Consider the following 21,188-nt stretch of genomic DNA (forward strand, 5'->3'; position numbering starts at 1 on the left):
TGGAACTCTAACACACTTTATATAAATCTTCTGTATATATCTCACAATATTTTAGATTTTTATTTAAAATTTTTTTAATGTTTATTTTTGAGATAGAGTGTGAGTGGGGAAGGGGAAGAGAAAGAGGGAGCCACAGAATACAAAGCAGGCTCTAGGCTCTGCACTGTTAGCACAGAGACCAATGCAGGGGTCAAAGTCACAAGTTGTGAGATCATGACCTGAGTCAAAGAAAGATACTTAACCGACTGAGCGACCCAGGTGCCCCTATATTTCAAAATTTTTAAAAACTGCAAACCGAGGGGCACCTGGGTCGCTCAGTTTGTTAAGCGTCCAATTCTTAGTTCCAGATCAGGTCACGATCTTGCAGTTTTGTGAGTTCAAGCCCTGCATCAGGCTCTATCCTTGCAGCATGGGAACTGCTTGGTATTCTCTCGCTCTTTCTCTGCCTCCCCAACTTGCACTGTGTCTGTCTCTCTCAAAATAAATGAACGTTAAAAAAATTAAAAACTAACAAAAAAAAACCCTGCAAACTGAACCCTCTCCCACCAAAACCAGAAAAGTGAACTTTGTCCATATTTACTTCCCAGATGGTTTATACTTTGGTGTAATGGAAGACTGGAAAAATCTAAAACACACCACAGTGATTATTTTTCAGTCTTCTCATTGAGGATTTTTTTTCCCCTTAAAATACCATCTATTCTGCTTTCCTTCTCACAAATAAAGTGGTTCCAGATTTAAGACTCTGAACCTGAACAGGCCTATCATTAGGACTTCTGCTAGTACTAACTGCTCACCAAACCTAACATTCACTAGATAGGAATTAAATGTTCTTAGGAACTTTCAGAACATTTCCATAAATAATGTTTATCTGGTAGATTTTAAAAATGTATTTAAAACACTGTTTTGATAGAAATACGATTGCTGTTCACACCAAATTGGCAATATCCAACCAATAAAATTTGAGCTCAGTCAGAGCCACCAATTCCAACTGACATTTTGGATCCCTAAAAATAAAATACACACACACAGGCAGGTACAGTACTTAATCGAAATATATTTGTCTAATATCTACAAAGTGAACAATTGGTCTTAAGAAAGCAGACAAAAAGGCACAAAATTAGTATTACTACAGAGAAGCATTCATGCTACTGGGTTTTATAAATATTCTGAGTGGCACAGTAAAAAATAAATTAAGCACTGAGCAATAATCAAATACTTCATTTTCCTTGCTGTATATTCTAGTCATGTCTTGACCTCATTTGTAAAGGCAGAGGACTGAAATTCAGCTGAAACCATGGAACACTTACGTAGTCTTTCTGTGTGTGTTATTTAATCACAGTGGTTTTCCTGCAGAGTTTGGGTCAAACAAGAGAGGCGCACTTAAAAAATCCACAGGACATTCTTTTCTCTTTCCCCAAACTAAATACAAAATTGAGGCTGTGGTTGTGCAGTTCTGGATATGGATGCGTGTATTTAACTTCGAAAGCCCTTTTTCATCACAAAAGTAGTGAAGTCTCTGTATGACTTGGTTTCTACTGTAAAAGAAGCAGCTTCTGGAAAATGTATAACTAATACTTTGAGCATGAGAAATTGTCAGATTTTGGGGCAAGTAGATAGGAGGAATATTCCAAGGTGGGCTCAGTTCTCCCAAAGGTGCTCCATCTTGGAAGGCTCTGGCATAAACCTTTAACAGCTTCTTGCCCACTCACCATTCAGCAGGAAATAGCAGTTTTTCTTTCTTAAGGACAAACGAAATGCTGAAGTGGACAGGGAGGTGGGAATCACAACAAGAATTGTGAAGTGACAGCCACCTACACTTCCACCAGGAATGAGCCACTTTCTACCATATGGACATCAACTGGGCCATGCCAACTCACCTTTGTTTTGACAGGAGTTGGCTACCCGAGAGTATTTTTGTGAGTGCAAAACATTTTTGGCAAAGTGAAAAATAGAAAACTTCAAACCTCGTTGATAAAAAGGAGCTCATAATTACCCACTTAAATCTTGGTTAAGTGCAGTATTTACATGTGTAATAATACCCAGCAGACATGTGCATATAGTGCATGTGTGTGTGTGAACATACAGTGTACTGGGAGCTCACACACAAACTGTGTATACACACATGCCCCAAATGGCTCTTGAATAAATCCAATCCACTAGTAGTTTGGTGGTGCATTTTTCACAGTATATAAGTTCTCTCTCAGGTACCATTTCTTGAAGGATAACAAGAGGTCTCCGTGAATACCAGCAGAACCTTGATACTGAACCACTTTAATTCCTACAAAAAACAGGGCTATTTCTGAAAGCTGCACCTCCACCCCATCAGTGTGCCTTCCAAAGAGGATTGAAGTATACCCAGCCGTCACCCTGTAAGAGAAAGAAGGAGACATTTTATGAAGACCTCTCTGCTGGGCAAGGGGAGAATCAGAGGTAGCTCGCAGCCTCTGCTATGTTAGAAGCCAAGTCCCACACAGAGCAGTGCTCCATTAGCATCTGTTCAGGACTGCCACTAATACGTGTGTGCATCTTTTTCTGGGAGCTCACCACCACACCACGCCGGCGGTCTCGCCACCCCTCCTCAGCCCAGCTGCTTTGTGAGACAAGATCTTCACATTTTGGCATGTCAGGAAGAAAACCCAAAAAATAACTAAAATTAACCAAAGAAGGGGGGCTTTGTCGGGTTACGTCGTATAAGATTAGTTGGCCAAAAAAACACCTTTGAAACAATGGGACAAGAAAGAAAAAGAGGGTGGTCCAATGAACGGACACGAGAGAAAAGGCAAGGCCTGCCTCTGAGGAATTTTTCCTGATCAGTGATGTACAGCCCACCGGCCTGGAGGGGAGTGCCCAACCACGGCTCCCTGCAGCAGGAGGTGGCCAGGAATCCGCACACGTGAGTAATGACGCCAACCATCAGAAAAAGGCGAGAGTCAAAATGTTGTACACAATCTGGGGCTTGACTAGAAGGGAATGTGCCAAATAGTAACAATTCTGGTATTGGGATGATTTTTATTCTTTACATATCCTCAAGTTTTCTGTTACAAACATACTGGTTTTCCTTAAACCCAGGAAGAAGAGCTGTGCTTTTGTTGTTGTTGCCTTTTAGGTTTTTTTGTGTGTGTGTTTGTTTTTGTTTTATGGCCAACTTTTCACAGAAGCCAGGCAAACTAGATCCACCACACAGAAGGGTCCTTGAAGGATTTTTTAATGGTTAATTTTATGTGTTAACCTGATTCACCATGGTGCCCAGATGAAACATTCTGAGTGTGTCCATGAAGGTTTCCAGACAAGATAAGCACTCAGTAAAGTTGATTTCCCTCCCTACAGTGGATAAGCATTATGCAAGCCTTTGAGGGTCTGAAAACAAACAAGGTAGAGGCAGGAGGGACTGACCCTCCTCTTTCTGTTCTGCCTCCCTTCTTTAGTTGGGATTGCTCATCTCTTCTGCCTTTGCACCAGCATTTATTTACACCACTGGCTCCCCTCCTGGGTTCCCAGGCTTTTGGGCTGGGACGGAATTATACCCACTGGCTTTCCCAGGGTCTTCATTCAGCTCTGTTGTTTCTCTGGAGAACAGATTCACCTCACCGAGGCAAGGCTTCCAGACGTGGTTCCCACTCAGAGTCTCATAAAGGCAGTCTGCTCAAGCAGGCTTCCTGTCTGAATCGGAAGCCAACCTCGAAGTCTCTGTTCACCCACAGCCCCAGTTGCTGCCTGGGGGAGAGCAGCAGCTGCTTCTGCTCCTGAGCGTAAGGGCACCTCAAAGTCATTAACACCCCCATCAGCCCTCCTGCTACACAGGATAACCCTTCCTTGCAGCACAAGTCGGACAGTAGCAGTCCCGGGGCCAAAGAAAGCTTAGACATACCTCGACTGGCTCTATGTTTAAACTGAAGATTCCTTGATATCATGTGAATATCAGATTTGTCATAAAAATTCAGATTTGTGGCTTGTGAAGAATTAGACCGTCGATGACCACCTGGAGGTTAAATGGTATCCGGGCCCTTCACAGACTCTTGTGTCTGCACCAGTCCTCACGGGGGTTTCCCTCAACGATGCTGCCAGGCACCGAGGGCCTGCGTTAAAAGCTGTGGCTCCTTACCCTTCCATCGTTTGCAACTCTGTTCTCAGGATGCTCCTCAACTGCTCCACAAACAACTTTAAAAGCGTAAGAGCCTCAACCGGGCACATGGTGCCTTGCCCTCTTGCCCAGTGGGTGGGCAGACTGGTGGAGATGACTGCCTTGCGGTGTCACTTCTCCGGGTGACAGTGGCAGTTCACACCAGCCTTTCTGAGCACGCCCGTCCCACTTGGCCCACGGGAGGCAGGGCTCCGAGAGGGCGCTTGTCCTCAATCATGAAGGTTCCAGTCCCCCAGCTGTGCAGACAGGCTGTGAGATGCTTCACGGCTAATTTGTCACTGATGATAAAGTAGCAGGGGCTGTGTTTTTTGTTTTGTTTCTGTTTTTTTAACAGGACAGCATCCAGATCTGCAGTCCCATTCATTCCTTGCCCCCCTGTCGGGCTGACAGGCTATTCTGATGGAAGATGTCAGAGGGAAGTGTCACAGGACAGCCTGGCCCAAAGCCAGAGCCAAGCTGCCCCAAACCTTCCCAGGACCATCCTCATTCATACAAACTGCTGCATTAGCAAGACCGACCCATCCGCCCCTCACCTGGGACAAGTCCCCAAAGACAGGTGGCAGAGTTACCTCCTGGATAAAATACTTGGGCCGCCATGGTGTGTGCAGGTTCTCCCGCTTCCGCTCCTCTACCCGCTGCTTCTCCTCCAGGAGCCGCTTCTGCTCAGTGGCAGCATCAATGTCCCCCAGCCGCAGGTATCTGGTCACCTCCTGCCAGAGGTTCCTGGAGATGCATGGAGGAGAGGAGGTGGTCAGACAGGGACAGCTCATTTGGCAATGACAGTTCTCAGCAAGGGGGCCAGAGCTGCGGCGGGGAGGGCATCTGGGTGGGCCATCTGTTAGGGCTAGTTCATTCCAGGTGCCTCAACGACCTCTAGAGCCAGAATTTGAACCCAGGGCCAACAGGCCCCAAGTTTCCACTCTCCTCTTATCCTGAGCAGCATGACTTTCTCAGGGCTGAGTGTCTAGGAACTGAATCTAGTAATAGGAAGAGGAACCAGTATTAATACTACTGCTGTTACAAACAACAATAATAATAGCAGACACTTTCATTGCATTTATCATATTTCTAACATTTTACATATGTAAATGCTCATTTAATCATAACAACCCAATGGTATAGATGCTATATTCCCATCTCCATTTTAACGAGAAAGACAAGATCCATATAAGGTGAGGTGTCCAAAGTCAGCAAACTGGTAAATACGAGCGATGGCTGCTTATTCACAGGAGATTCCACCGTTAGGAGTTACAGACGGGGCCATGTGGGAGTGTGCGTTTATGTGGCAGGATCCATCATCTCGCCCATGTCTACACAGAAAATTACTTCTCTGCCTCACTCACTCATTCATTCACTGCAGAAGGCAGCCTAGATTGGCTCCTGATGTACAGCTTTCCGCACCCTCAGGAATGTCCCAGGACCATCCCTGATTCATACTCCATTCTAGAGGGTGAGGAAAGGGACTGAGGCAACGCGAGACACCATCACCCGTGCACTTCCTCACGTAAATGCATCAGGGCCACTTGGGATTGTGCATAAGAGGAACTATCAGAATTCTCAGCAGCGAGGATTCCCTCCCTGAGTGGGGCTAACGACGCCTCTGTAGCCAGGAGTAAGCAGACACTCTGTAATTAGATCCAGGGCCAGAGAATGCTCCCACATTATCCACAGTGGATATCACAATATCCACAGTGGATAGCCCTGACCTGTCCATGAGAGGGCCTCGAATAGCAGGAAGCCTGGAGTGTCAGCAAAGTGGGGACAATGAGCAGCCCCTTCTGAGGGGGACCAAAATTAGGCAACTGACAAGGGTTAAGCTCCCGCTGGACACTCAGCCTGCCCACCGGACCTGCCCTGAGCCCCACCGTACAGAGAGCCCCAAGGAGAATAATGCTCTCACTCCAACTTTACAGCAGGAGAAACTTCTGGGAGAAGCTGGGCACAAGGACATCCCAGGTGGGGGTGCTCTCAAGGGCAGGACCTCCCATGAAGAGTCACATCATAAGCTGGTGGTCCCAAATTTAGAGGGGAGAGACCTCTAAAAGAGGTCAGCAAACATTTTCTATAAAGGGCCAGGCAGTAAACATTGTAGGCTGTGCAGACCATATGGTCTTGATCACAACTGCTTAAATGCTATACAAAGGTAGCCATAAACAGTAGGTAAATTAATGATCATGGCTGTGGTCCCATAAAACTTTCAAAAAATCAGCCACGGCCTGGACGTGGCCCATGGGCCACAGTTTGCTAACCTCCTGGACTAAAAAATAAAAATGGTATATCTAAGAAGATCCTGCTTCTTCTGAAGATCCGTGCAGAAACATCGCACGGATGTTTAAGTGGCTATATGAATACTATATGTATTCATACCATGGAGTAGACATACTAATTGGGTGGATGCTCCATAATTTAACCATTTTCCTATGTTGGACAGTTAGGTGTATTTTTTTTTTTTTTTTTTTTTTTTTAACGTTTACAGTTTTTTTTTAATACCCAATTTAGAGGCACCTGGGTGGCTCAGTCGGTTAAGCATCTGACTCTGGGCATGATCTCACAGACTGTGAGATCAAACCGTGTCTGGCTCTGCACTGACAGTGTGGAGTCTGCTTGGGATTCTCTCTCTCTGCCCCTCGCCTGCTCTCATTCTCTCTCCCTCTCTCTCTCTCTCTCTCTCTCAAATAAATTTTAAACAAACAAGTAAAATTTTAAAATACCCTATTTTATATTTAAAACCTTTTCTAAACTTAAGAATTTTCCTTCAGAATAGATTCCCAAAGACAGAATACAAAATTAAAGTGAATTCATTTGAAGCCACTGATCCATGCAGCTACCCTGCACACATTCTTAATATGAGCATATGACCCAGGGTGTCCATTTTATCACGTCCTTGCCATTGCTGACTTTTTTTTTTAATAATGTCGCTAATCTGGCGATAAAAATAAAATATCCCACTGCTTCTATGCACAGTTCTTTGATGACTAGCAACTCTGTATTTAACTCTGCAATCAAGCAACAGACCAGTTGAGTTGACAAACTCTTTTAGGACAGGCATTAAAAGTCTACTGTCAGCGGGCACCTGGGTGGACCAGTTGGGTAAGCGTCCAATTCCTGATCTCGGATCCGGTCATGATCTCACAGTTTGCACTCATGGCGCAGGGCCTGCTTGGGATTCTGTCTCTCCTTCTCTCTGTCGCTCCCCAGCCTGTGCTCTCTCTCTCTCTCAAAGTAAATAAATAAACTTAAAAAGTTTTTTTAAAGGCTATCCTCAAAAGCCACCCCACACTTAACATAATAACTAAACTGAAAGCTCCAAAGTGTGTACCCCTAAGACACACACAGTGGAAAATTCAAGCATCCCAACAAGTGAGAAGAACACTATTCCTGGCCCATTTCCATTCGCTGGGCTTTCAGAGGCTTCTTCTCTATTCCTCAGGTCAAGTGCTAAGGATCGCTAAGCTGGAAAGAAACAACCCAACCTGACTCCCACCTGGACTCCATGGGCCCCTGCTTCTCCAGAGGTCTGATCTTCTTGGGGTACACTGGCAGTGTGGTCGTATCAATGACTCTGGTTTCTCCGTTGTTGTAAGTGAACTCTAGGGTACCATTCCATTCTCCGTGGGCTTTACAAACAATGGTGTTGGTTGGGTTGTGCTTCACTTCTGCTGTGACCCTGAATTCATGAATGAGTCAAAGGAACATGTTTTGCAAGATTAACAAAACAGAGACTTGCTTCCAAAGGTGTACTCACATTTACAGATTTTTTTTTACGGGTTGGCAAGGAGGAGGGATTACTTTTTGCCATTTTGCTTAATGACTAGCTCTTAAAAATGTGACCTAATATTCTTGATCAGGAAAAGAAAGCATTGGTAGAAAAACAGGTGAGATCTGAATGAAATCTGTACATTAGTTAATAGCAATGCAGCAATGTTAATTTCTTAATTTTGATAAACACACAAAAGGTACATGTTATTATTGGGGTGGAAATCAAGCAATTCAAGAAAAATAAAATACATACTTCTCCTCCCCAAAATAGCATCTAATAGTGCTACATTTGAACCACCAACAGGGTCAAACAGGACTGACCACAATCCGCCTGAGATCACATTGAAAAAAGGGGGAAATGTTCACCCTGGCATCTGCACATTCCCCTGAACGAAGGCTGAGCAAAACCTGGACCCTTGGCATTGAGTGAACAGCATCTTACAGCAGTGGCTTCGAGGGACCACTTTTTACAAGGGGCCTTTGTGGGATCTGTGCCCTCCTCACTTCGCCTGCCTGGTCTGAGGGAGCTCTAGGCCTCCAACTCTGGGAGAAAGAATACCCCCACCTCCCTCACTACCTTCAAGCTTGTTGCATAGAGTAATGCAGTAGAAATGGGAAAGCCTGCTCCAAAGCAGGAGCTAAGCTTCTTTCCTTCTAATGGCCCAGCTTAGTTAAACTTATAATTTTCAACATGGGCTTAGAAGCCTTCTCCCTGAGTCTGAGTAACACCATGGCTGCTAGATGCTGAGGCAAAGCTTGTGGGTGGCATCAGAAATCTTCTGGTATGTTCTAGAAGGGTATGAGGGGTGCACTGGCAATGTTTTAACAACTGGCTCTCTAAAGGGAAAGAGACCTGATCTGTAGCATTTGCCATGTTCTGTGGTGCCCACCACAGCTGATCTCAGGCTACAGACATGGTCTGTGGGACTGTGGAGAAGCACATACCATCAGCTCTTGCAAGCCAGCGCGTGTGGCTCCAAAACAGCCACCAAAGGCATCCACTTTCCCAGGTGACACCCTGGCATCCTCACATGAACCATACGGAACACTTTCCAAGAAAAAGGGCAAAGATTGGAGCTTGCTTATATGATGCTCTAGGACTGTGGCAATAAAAACATCTTAATGCTTCCCTCAAACAGCAGACTTTTCCTTCAATTTCTTTGGATCAGGCTTCCCCAGCTACTAAAAGAAGTAGCCCTGATCTGAGATGATACAGGATTCAGGATTATTTAATGGATCCAACTGAACATGAAATGAGCTCTCAGGCAGTGTCTAAGCTCACAGATGGAACTGCTTCAGAGCAGAGAAACAGACTGTGGCCCGGGAAGGGAAAGGTTATTATTACAAATGGAAGCACTTCCTATTCTACTGGTGTGTGTTGTGAATATATCGCCAAAGGATTTCACTGTAAGTGTAGAGTGGGAAGGGCTCAAAAAACCACCGTGTTGAGGGGTGAAAAGAAGAGTACCTCTTTTAAAAAAGGTCTTTTAGCTTTATCTTGATTTCCACCTCATCCCATGGCTGGAACCCAAGCTTCTAACGGAGGAAAGAAAGGGTATTGTGATAAGGCAAAGACAAAGGCTTCCTGGCGCCTCCTACCTGTGGACTTTCCCTCCGTAAAAAGGCTTTGTGTGGAATATCACTGTCGCTGAGTACCCAGTCTTGGCACAGCTGATGCTGACTTTGCCTCCAAGCTCCACCCATGGGATGGTGAGAATAGACCGAGCATAGGCACTGGGCAGGGTGAACACGTACTCCTCGCCGTGTTCCAGGAGCCTCAGCACACCTCCAGGGAGAGAGGAGGAGAGTCAGACACACAAGAAAAGGGCAGTTAGGGATCAAAAGACATGAAGATGAGAAACCAAACAGCTTCCTGCAACAGGCATCTTGTCTCCCACTTCTGCAAAGGTAAGCCACTCCCTGGCCACTTATTTATCTCATAACCCTACGGGCGGGGGGGGGGGGGGGGGGGGGGGGGGGGAGACGCTGTCCAAGGTGCTGAAAACACAACGGTGAATAGACCCACTTTCTTCCTTCAAGGAGAACAAAAAGGTGGACATTAATTGCCAATCCAGCACAAAACTAACTATAATGAAGGCAGGAGAGAGAAGTGCCCGGTGCCATGGAGACCTTCGGCAGGGGTTGACCTGGAAATAGAATTCTAAGGAAGGGACGTTTGGGCCGGGGAAGAGTTGAGAAGGTAAAGAGAGGAAGGAAATATTCCAGGCAGAGGGAAGAGTGCAGTGCAAAAGTGCTGTGGTGGGAAGGAGCCTGGTGAGCAGGAAAGGGCTGAGGGAAGGGCCCATGTGCAGAAAGAAAGGGAATAGGTACAGGTGTACAGACTGGCCGACTCAGCAGACCTTCTTTTCAACTTTGAAATAGCATGTAAATGAGTTTTACCTTTTCCTGAGAGCAAGAGACCTTCGTGGTTCACATGAAATTAGAGAACTCAGACCATACACTGCTCTCAACCTGAGGCAGACACTAGCCACATGAGCAACCCGCCTCTAGATCGTGGGTTCTCTGACCTTGGATCCACGCATTAGGGGTAGAAAGGTCTCAGTCCACTGGAACAATGAAAAACTGTGTGGGTTTCCCCATTTTCTAGGGAAAGGGGCCATAGTGTTCATCAAGTCCCCAAAGGCTGACATGACCATCCTATAAATGCACTAACTCCCAGGGCTGTTGCATAGTTTACGTGCTGCACAAAGTGGCCACCAAGGGTTGAAATCCAGCCTTTGCTTTGGCCTGGCTGGCCAGGTGCCCACAGTGGAGGTGCAGCATCTCACTTTACTCCGAGGCCTGTACAGGCCGGCAGAGGCCCCAAGAACCAGGCTCCAGGCCAAGATCTGTTCTGTGTAAGCTACCTTCTCAGCATCCCACACTCCAGCCCTGGGGCTCAGCGACCTGTGCACGTCTTCACCACTCTGTCCCAGCTCATTCCCAGTCTGGCAATTATCAGGTGCACTGTGCATCTAAGGAAGGAAGGTGCTGCCCTTTGGCCACACGTGGTCAGTGATGTCCCCTCCCTGGGCCCCCTGTTCCTCCACTGGAAAGAGTGAGGAGTGGTGTCAATGGTGCTCGTGTGTTGGCACTTTCTGGCTGCATTCCTGGGGGCCTCCCGACGACTCCATTTGGCAATAATTATCATTTTCAAATAAGGATGAGGAAATGGACACTCGGGGTAAGTGATGTGGCTGGTCAGTACTTCCATCTTAGGCTAGACAAGTATCTATATCAACTAGAGCTAAAATTTGTCCACTGAGACATGTGTTTCTCTCAGTATTGACGAGCTTGTCAGGGGGTCTGAGGAGAGATGGGACTTGAACGTGGAGAGCAGTCATGCATGTGGAGTTTCTAAAGTCAATGTGGAGATGCATACAAGTATAATTCAACTTGCCCTTGAAAATTCCTTTCATTGGGGGTGCCTGGGTGGCTCAGCCAGATGAGCATGTGACTTTGGCTCAGGTCATGATCTCACGGTTTGTGGGTTCGAGCCCCACATCGGTCTCTGCACTGATAGCTCAGAGCCTGGAGCCTGCTTCAGATTCTGTGTCTCCCTATCTCTGCATCCCTCCCCTGTTCATGCTCTGTCTCTGTCTCTGTCTCTCTCTCTGTCTCTCAAAAATAAATAAACATTAAAAAAAAATTTTAAAAGAAAGAAAATTCCTGGAACCAGCAGCTTCATTCTCCATTAACTCCAGCAAAGTCAGTTCTGCCAACCCACAGAAACAGAGACCTGGTCTGTAAATCCGAGGTGACACGCCCACACGTGTGTCTTGATCACTCCCAGAGTAGAGTCTGGATGCTCAAGAACGTGGGCAACTGCACGAGCTCAGACCATGGAAAAACAGATTTGTGGGTCACTCATAATCCCGTGGACAGGACTGAAGGACAGATGTCACAGAGCATTTAAATCTCTTGCCAGGAGTATAACTGATCGTATGTAACATAAACACACAAATAGCATGGCTCCACTATACCAGATACACTGAACATCACAAGGGACCACCTTCTCCCCGCTTCTCCAACTGGCCTTAGCTCTCGTAACTGAATTAATGCATCTCCCTAAAAGTAAAGCGGCAGGCCATCGAATACTCTCATGCAGACCCTTGTCCCTCCTCCTACCTGGCAGAGAGCAGACTGCTCCGGATGTCCCTCAGGGCCCTGCCCTGTGCACACATAGGGAGGGACACTGTGTCTGGCAAGACAAGTACACTTTGCTATGTCCGTCCTCTTCTGATTCAAACCCTTGGAGGAAAATGGCCAGAACTGATAAGAGTTTTTGTTTCAGAGCCTACTTTGTGCCTGACTTCCTCAGATTAGGTTGCTTGAGAAGACAGCCTGGGCAGGTGGAAAATCGCAGCTAATACCAGACACAGGTAGGACACCAACAGGCAAGAAGGACCTGGAGTGAAAGTCGGGAAGAGACAGGTCACCTCGGATTTCCCTCCCTGGCCCAGTTCTACCCGCAAGTTTCTGGTTCCTCCAGGGCCAGCCATTCTCATGGCCTCAGAGCCTGTGGCAGCTGGAGAGGACCCTGGGACCCTGCAGAAGAGGCTGCCAGTCCCCAGCCAGCCTGCCTCCCAGGACCCAGAGAAGAAGGCTCCCCGAGCCCCCATCCCTGCTCTCTGTGCTAATGGGCTGCTCGGTAGTCAAACCCTTCCAAGGTGGCCAGTGTGCCCAAGAGCACCACCGCACCTCCGATGGCTCTAGTGTCCCCGAGTGGTGAGCTCTTCCAGTCCATAGTCGGGAGTGTCCTGGAGGCTCTCGCCCAGTTACACATCTTGCCATCAGCCTCTCTTCTGACAAGGACCACACACATCCACGAGTTCCTCCTGCTGCCTCCTCCTGGCCCCATTCACAAATATAAACTTTGTGATGTAGGACCATACAGCTCATATTTTCTTTACCACACACTTAAATGGGGAATATGCCATGTTCTTCCTTAAAGACCTGCGTGAGATCTCAGAGGGTCCTTCCAAGTCCCCACTCAGCAGCCTGGCAACCTGAAGCTCTCTGTGCCTCAGTTTCCTCATCTGTGACACAGGGATGATGGTATGCATACCTCACAAAGCTGTGGTGAGGAGAAGGCGATTCTAGAAGCCCACTAAAAGCATCAGCCTGACACACAGCCAGAATCCCAGAAGCTTCATATCCTAGTTACTCCTCACTCTCCAGAGCCGTTCTCTTGCTTGGTGACCTCGGAGTTCCATTTATTCCATTTGGGAATAAACAGAGAATCACAAAGTGGCAGCGGGTTATGGCACACAGGGGATGAAGAGATAGGTGGGAGGCATCCTCTTCCTCCTCCTCTTTAGAAAACGTTCCTGCAAACCTGAGGTTCAGAGAAATCAGTGAGCCCCACGCTGAGCAGGTATGAAAGCCCTGGGGGGCGGGGGTAGACCACACTCCTTAGCTCTTCTTTGAATATCCATAAATGTGTGTGTTGCCATTAAATCACCTGCAATTATGCCTTCTCATTATGCTAACTCTTTTTTCAGGGCTGAATAGAAACAAAAAACAAACAAAATAACCCTGTCCTGGGGAACCCGGGTAGCTCAGTTGGTTTAGCATCTGACTCTTGGTTTACGGCTCAGGTCATGATCTCAGGGCTCCTGGGATCAAGCCCCGCATCCAGCTCCAGCCTGACAGTGTGCAGCCTGCTTGAGATTCTCTCCCTCTCTCTCTCTCTCTCTCTCTCTGCCCCTCCCTTGCTCATGCTCTTTTTCTCTCTCAAAATAGATGAACTTAAAAAAAAAAAACAAAAACAAAAGGCCTGTCCTTAATATAGAGAAAAGACTATATTAACACTAGACTTACAGATAGGCTAATTAAAGAACCTTCACTGATGAGCCTAAGGGCTGAGAGAAGCCAAAAAATGCCAAATAATCAATACTTCCACGCCGTGGTTCGTCTTCAAGCTGCAAGATGTTCATTTTAAATCCCACAAATTGATTTACCTAGAAACATAAGGCAAGATTTTCCAACTGATACATTTAAACTAATTTCACACCCGGTCTCAATCTGAGGAACCAAAATATTCCAGTAGGATGCCGCTTCTGGGAAGCACCAGATCAAAGAAAGTCACTCTGGGGAGCTGGTCGTCAGGCCCGATCATGTCGGCGCTCACAAGCACCGAGCCAACGTGTCGCTTCTGTCGCTAGAACTAACTGCTTTTCCCTACAGACTCAATCAAGAAGCTGTGCCACGTTACTGGGCTCCAGCTCTGGAGTTTGGGGGGCAGTGGCCGCGACAGCAGCTGAATGCACCTCGGCTCCCTCCCCCACAGCGCCAGCGGGGTGACGGGCAGAGGGGGGCGATGGGCAGAGGGGGACGATGGGCAGAGGGGGGCGATGGGCACAGGGGGGCGATGGGACAGGGGCCATGCTTCCCCAGGGACAGAGCCGCAGGGCTGACTGAGCAGTGTCTCCGCTAGGGGCTCTGAGAGCCACAGCTGAGGGACCTGAGGGGGGGAGGCAGTCTCTGAGCTGCAGCCTAAGTGAATTCAAGTAGTAATAAAGCACTGCATGATGGCATTTTATTGTAGCCAAATATGGCATGGCCTAAAGGCAATACTTTAAAAGACAAGCCCGTGTGTTTACTTACATATAACACTTCCAGTGGACCGACCTGAGATCTCATTTTTATTGAAAAAAATTTTTTTTAATGTTTATCTTTGAGAGAGAGAGAGAGAGAGAGAGCAGGGGGAAGGGGCACAGAGAGAGGGAGACAGAGGATCCGAAGTGGGCTCCTTGCTGAGAGTAGAGCCCGACGTGGGGCTGGAACTCACGAACTGTGGGATCATGACCTGAGCCAAAGTCAGAGGCTCGACTGACTGAGCCACGCAGGTGCCCCTCATTTTTAAAATAAGGGAATGGAAGGGCACCTGGGTGGCTCAGTCAGTTAAGCATTTGCACTCTTGGTTTTGGTCCAGGTCATGATTTCACAGTTCACGGGACTGAGCCCCACAGTGGGCTCTGCGTTGACAGTGTGGAAGCTGCTTGGGATTCTCTTTCTCCCTCTCTCTCTGCCCTTCCCCAGTGCTCACTGCGCTCTCATTCTCTCTCTCTCTCTCTCTCCCCCTCCCCTCTTTCTCTCAAAATAAACATTAAAAAAATACTAGGGCACCTAGATGGCTCAGTCCGTTGAGCTTCTAACTTTGGCTCAGGTCACGATCTTGGTTTGTGAGTTCAAGCCCCACACTGGGCTTGCTGCCCTCGGTGCAGATCCGGCTTCGGATCCTCTGTCCCCCCGCCTCTCTGACCTTCCTCTGCTTGTGTTCTCTCAAAAATAAATACTTAAAAATAAAATAAAATAAAATGAGGGAGATGAAAAAACTGTTACTTAAAGCCCAATCAACAAGTTTATGGAACGTGCTAGATCAGTATAAAGACTACGTGAGGAGGGGCACCAGCGTGGCTCAGTTGATTTCGGCTTAGATCAAGATCTCATGGTTCATGAGCTCGAGCCCCTCACTGGGATCTGTGCTGGTGCTGTGGAGCCTGCTTGGGATTCTCTCTCTCTCCCTCTCTCTGCCCCTCCCCTGCTTGTGAGCTCTGGCTCTCTCTCTATGAAAAAAAAGAATAAGTGAGGAAAAGTAAAACATCCTGACTCTCCACACCCACCCCCAACAAAGGGGCTCTGAGTATAGGAACTACAACCTTTTGCTCCGAAATGTGGAGATTCTTAGAAGTATTTTCTGGGAAAAACGAGGATCGTGGGTGTTATGGAGTGCACATTTAATTAATACAAAAGGGGGATGGATGTAGCTGCTTGAAAGGATTTAGGGAAACTTAAGGCCTCACAAGACTGAGCCAACGGTCCCCGGACCCTTCCCAGGTCCATCCACAGCAGGAATACACTGGGTGACCAGGAAGGGCTATATCCAGGGAGGGCCCTTGTAGAGACTCTCTCTACATCTTTCTGATTTCAGCACTCCACTGAGAAGCTCTACGCAGACCTTCCAAGCAAGTAGACATGGGAGCAGCACATTCTATTTCCGCTTCAGGGATGGCGAGGGCAAGGGTGTTAGGATTTCCCGCCCACGAAGAGCCTTGTCCAGTGCACCCACGGCTGTGCCAAGTGAATTAGAGGCCCCAGGCCCCATCGGCCACCTGTGGGGAACAGGGGAGTGAACCCCCTGAGACACCAGAGGCCTATGCTTTGACACACTGACACTCAACAGCCACCAAGAGTAGAAGCAAGTGAAGATGTCTGTTCACCTCAGGGGGGAGGGTGGGGGGCATCACGGGGGTAGAAGGACCCATCGTTCTCAACTGAAGTTCCAGAAGAGATGAACGGAGGCCATGTATTCTGCTGGGTGAAGCGAGGAGCCCCAGCAGCACAGGACAGAGCGGGGGTAACAGAGAACGCAGGGGAGAGGGGAGCAGGATGTGCCGGGAGGGAGTGGGACGGCCACACGGCTCTACACCCCCGTCCTCACCACAGCCCACCCCTCAGGTGGATGGCTAGCAAGACATGGAGCTTCACAGAGCAAAGAATTCCTCACTCACTAGATTTGCAAACCTCCACATTTACGCAAAATTTCCAGATCTTCGTCCAATGTCAAGAATCCCTGCTTAAGGGCCCAGAGACTGGGGGGCCCCTGCCCTGTACTGTTATTTAAGCATCTGTGGTTTTCCGCTGCCTCGACACACGGCAGCAGGCATTTCTGCAGAGCGCAGGGGAGTCCCCAGAAACGAACCCGAATAGACTTTCTGTACCCGAAAATATGCTTATCCAAAGATACCATCGTCACTGAGCACTTACGCTGGCTAATCACAGACTCGACGTACGTGTGTGTAGGAGGGAGGAAGAGAAAAGTGACAACCCGTCTGTCTCCCTCTAGCTTTGCCCCATGCCCTCGCCACTCCCGCCCCGTCTGTTCTCACGGCGGCCCTGGGGAGGCTGCCAAAGCCACGTCCACCCTCCACGGACCCCCACCTCACTCAGGTAAAAGCCCGAGCCCTCCCACGCCCCCCTGCGCAGCCCCCCAGTGATCGGGCCCCTCCTCCCTGACCTGTCCCCTGTGCCCCAGCCACAGAGCCTCCGCAAGATTTCTAGAAGACCCCGGCCTCACGCTCCCGCTCCCGCCCAGGGCGTCCGAGCCTTCTGCTGTCTCTGCCTGGAGCACCCTTCCTCCAGCCATCCCCGTGGCTCCTCGCTCACCTCCTTCAAGCCCTTCCTCGAAGGCTGCACCTTGTTGGGGTCTGTCCTGTCAAAAACGGCAGCACCCCCCCACCAGGCACCCCGCACCCTCTCACCCTGTCCTGCTCTGTCTCCTCGGTGCCAGTGAGCGGTCACACTGCACATTTCCCGCACGTGCCTTGTTTTCTGCGACGCGGGCACGGGCGGCGGCTGAGGGCAGGGGCCTCTGTCCTGTCCCCGTCGCGGCCGCGTGCCCGGCACCACTTTTCACAAATGGACGGATGAACGGATCAATGAATGAACAGACCACGGCCTCTCTGAACCGCCCCCGTAAAGATAAGCAAGTAAACCCGCTTGAGACAGGTGGTCTACACACGCGGGCGGGAAGTGTGCACGGAAGGCGTGAACTGCCTCCACACCCCACCGTCTCTAAACAAACGTGTTTCATCCTTGAATAATTCGTTCCGTGGGAAATTCAGGATAAGGAAATGAAGCAGGACAAAATGAACCTCCTGAATACGGATTTTGGCTTCTAAATAAAAGGGAAGACTTCGCCAGTACCAACCTTGGGGCGTTGGGGGGGTGCCTCTGGCAACCTGCGGAAACACAGAGCCCCCGAGAAGTCAAAACCAAGGTCGCCAAGGTCGACGCCACTCCCATTTCTCACTGCACGCCCAGGTGTGCAATCCGTGCAAACACAGGCCTCCCACGCGGGGTCCCCCGCAAGCCTGCACTGGGCTCCCTGCTCTCAGCAGCAGGGGCTCCCCCGTGGGCTGGGCCCCAAGCCCTCTGCTCACGGCACTTGGGGAGCCCACAGCCCGGGGGGCCAACGCACCTGCTGGGACCTGCCACGTGGCCTTAACCCAAACAGTCCTACGCGGGGGCAGCTCCCTGTCGCAGGCCATGGGGAGAGACAAGAGTTGAGAACGACAGTGATCGCTGGGATCCAAAGAAAGGCCTGTGAGGGAACACTGGATCTCGTTCCCCTACCCCTCAGCCTCCGGAAGCACATCTGAGTCAAGTCTGTCTCCTCAGTTTCAGGGAGACAGGCCTCTAGGGCCCTGGCTATGCCCCTGGAGGCACCCTTCTGCCACAGCTCCATCTGCTGCCCACTCCACCCCCTCTGTTTCTGGGCTGGTGGCCTCCTGTGACTCCCAGACCCCTCCCTGATTCTGACTTCTGGTCCACAGATCAGAGGTGAGTCACTGATAGAAGGTCCCTGCCTCACGGAGAGGCCGGCACCCTCCTGCAACCCCCCTCGCCAGCTCGTGGTGACGGAGGGTGTGTACTGTGGGTGGCACACATGTGCCCTCGGGAAGTGGCTTCTCTGGGCTCCTCTTCTGTAAAGTGAGGCGCAGCTGGAAGGAAGCAGAAGCCCCCACGCTCGCTCCTTTCACCCATCTCCGCCCCGGGGTCCCCTGCCATAGAGCTGGGAATGCGGGGGTTTGCAAGATGGACGAATCATCTGTTAAGCTCTAAGCTTCTGTGGTCCTGTCATCGTCGGGAACAATTCCTTCTTAAGAAAGAAGACCACTTCCAACGCCACTCCCTCTCTTACGGCAGCCATCAAAGCTAGACAAACTAATCTCCTATAGGGATTGTCCTGATTGGAAAATGGCTGCAATGCTGCACTCCCACAAAAGAGCACGTCACAGGGAGAAGAACATTCATCATCAGCGGGTCGCCTGGTGCCTCAGTGGGTCAAGCGTCCGACTTCGGCTCAGGTCATGATCCTGTGGTTCGTGGATACAGGCTCCGCATCGGGCTCTTTGCTAACAGAGCAGAGCCTGGAGCCTGCTTCAGATTCTGTGTCTCCCTCTCTCTCTGCTCCGCCCCTGCTCACGCTCTGACTTTCTCAAAAATAACCATTAAAAAAGAAAAACCATTTATCATTGCTGTGACTTATTCAAAGTCCTTCCCCTCAACACATACAACCCAACCCCATCTGAATCTTGGAGGAACTAGGTGGCCTAGGCTCATCCTGGTGACAGGTGAGTCCCTGGCCTCCTTCACAGATTGATTCTCCCTTTGGTGAATTTCTCGACCCTAACTGATCCTCGAGAGGAGGGTCCCATCAGCACAGTGCAGGTGGCTGAATATTGAGCCCGTGCACCCAACGTGGGTCCTGGGCTCCTCTGTGGGGGTCCTGGAGTTGCTGTCTCATCTATGCATGGAGGATAAGCAGTTCAGAGGGTGAGCCTATAGCCCACAGACAGGACAGAGAGGCGGAACCCAGGAGTGGTTTGGGCCCTCACACAATAAATAAGGAAGTGTTGTTTGTACTTAGTGTCTCTGCTTCGGGTCCTCCCACCCTCTCTCGAATCTATTCCAGTCAGATTTTCACAAGCACCATTCCATGGACAGCCCTTGTTAAGGTCACCAAATGACCATCACAGGCCACCATCCAGTGGCCCGTTCTCGGTTCTCATCTTCCCAGAATGAATCGGCACCGTCTGCCTCAGCTGACCACTCTGTCTCCTCCCGGGAACCCTTTCTTCACCCAGCCTGCAGGAAACAAATCCCTGTCCCCTCTCCTTCTCAGGCCACTCTTCTTCAGTCCCCCTGACCAGTGCTCCTCACCTTTTGGGCCTCTTAGTGCCACAGGACTGTGGGGATCAGGCTCCCTCCATAATCTCGTCAGGTGCCAGGACTTCAATCTCCTCAGAACTCCAGCCCGTGTCCACAACTGTCCACTCGGGCAGTCACTTGCATGTCCGAACCATAACGTGACCTCGCTGAGCTCCTGAACTCTTCCTCCAAATTAGTTTTCCTCCCAGCGACTCCACTCCCAGCCTCCCCAGCTACGCAAACAGCTAGTCGGTCCTTCCAGGTGCTCACCTTGAAAGCCTCGGTGTCACCTCTCAGACCCCACTTCCAACCGGAGGCAAATCCTTCTGGCTCTCTCTCCCTCAGAGTACATCCAGACTTTTGGGGCACCTGGGTGGCTCAGTTAGTTGAGCATCTGACTTTGGCTCAGGTCACGATCTCATGATTCGTGGGTTCGAGCCCCACATCGGGCTCTGTGCTGACAGCTCGGAGCCTGGAGCCTGCTCCAGATTCTGTGTCTCCCTCTCTCTCTGTCCCTCCCCACTAGTGCTTTCTCTCTTTCAAAAATAAACATCAGGGGTTCCTGGGTGGCGCAGTCGGTTAAGCGTCCGACTTCAGCCAGGTCACGATCTCGCGGTCCGTGAGTTCGAGCCCCGCGTCAGGCTCTGGGCTGACGGCTGGGAGCCTGGAGCCTGCTTCCGATTCTGTGTCTCCCTCTCTCTCTGCACCTCCCCCATTCATGCTCTGTCTCTCTCTGTCCCAAAAATAAATAAACGTTGAAAAAAAAATTTTTTTTTAAATAAATAAATAAACATCATATTAAAAAAAAAAAAAAAAAAGAATACATCCACACCTTCACCACGTCTTACCTCCTCTATCATTTCCACCCTGGTCCAGGCCACCATCGTCTCAGGCCTGAGTTATTATCATCATCTCCTAACTGGTCTCCTTGCTTCCACCTTTACTCCTCTTATGATCTATTTTCAACAGGCAGCTGGGACAACCTTGCAAAATGATGCGTCAGATCCTGGTATTCTTCTGTCGAAACCCTTAAGGGCTCTGCAGTTCACTTAGTGCAGGAGCCAACACTCCCCGCGAGGGCCGCTGAGGCCCTGTGTGATCTGGCCTCAGTCACCACTCTGACCTCACCCCTGTTCCCTGCCTGCTCCAGCCCCATAAGCTTCCTGTCTTCCACATGCCAGGGACCACCTTGCCTCTGGGCCTCTGTCTTGTTCTTCCCGCAGTGCACGCCCTTCCCCCCATGGCCAGATCATCAGCGAGGCTCGTCCTTCGCCACCGGCTCCGGGGCTTTGTTCAAATGTCACCTTGTCCGTGAGGCCATCCCAGTCGCCATCCCATCCTCTCCTAAGGCTCCACTGCCCTCTCACCACTGCTCCCGGGTCCCGCCCCTGCTTTATACTTCTCCATAGTACGTAACACCTCCCAACACGGCCTACGTAATTTTATTTTCCAAGTAGAATAGAAGTAGGTAGAGTGGAAGGAAGCTTGACAAAGACAGAGATGTTTTGTGTGTGTCTGTTTTGTTCCTACAAGTATCCCCAGCTCTTAACGCAATGTCTGGCATAGCAGG

General features: G+C 49.5%; 1 protein-coding gene across 3 annotated transcripts in view; it reads right to left on the reverse strand.

Moving 5' to 3' along the window:
- Positions 1-1,034: 1,034 nt before the first annotated feature.
- Positions 1,035-21,188, reverse strand: part of OSBPL10 (oxysterol binding protein like 10) — a 313,648-nt gene continuing 293,494 nt past the window's right edge. For all 3 annotated transcript variants that reach the window (XM_045436421.1, XM_045436420.1, XM_045436419.1), the window contains 4 exons: positions 9,500-9,686; positions 7,626-7,808; positions 4,711-4,864; positions 1,035-2,367 (listed from right to left, as the gene is read on the reverse strand). In XM_045436421.1, coding sequence (XP_045292377.1) covers positions 2,323-2,367; positions 4,711-4,864; positions 7,626-7,808; positions 9,500-9,686 — 569 coding nt within the window. In that variant the 3' untranslated portion in view covers positions 1,035-2,322. The remainder of the gene's footprint in view (positions 2,368-4,710; positions 4,865-7,625; positions 7,809-9,499; positions 9,687-21,188) is intronic.

The sequence above is a fragment of the Leopardus geoffroyi genome, chromosome C2 (genome assembly GCF_018350155.1).
Source record: "Leopardus geoffroyi isolate Oge1 chromosome C2, O.geoffroyi_Oge1_pat1.0, whole genome shotgun sequence".
NCBI classification, from domain to species: domain Eukaryota; kingdom Metazoa; phylum Chordata; class Mammalia; order Carnivora; family Felidae; genus Leopardus; species Leopardus geoffroyi.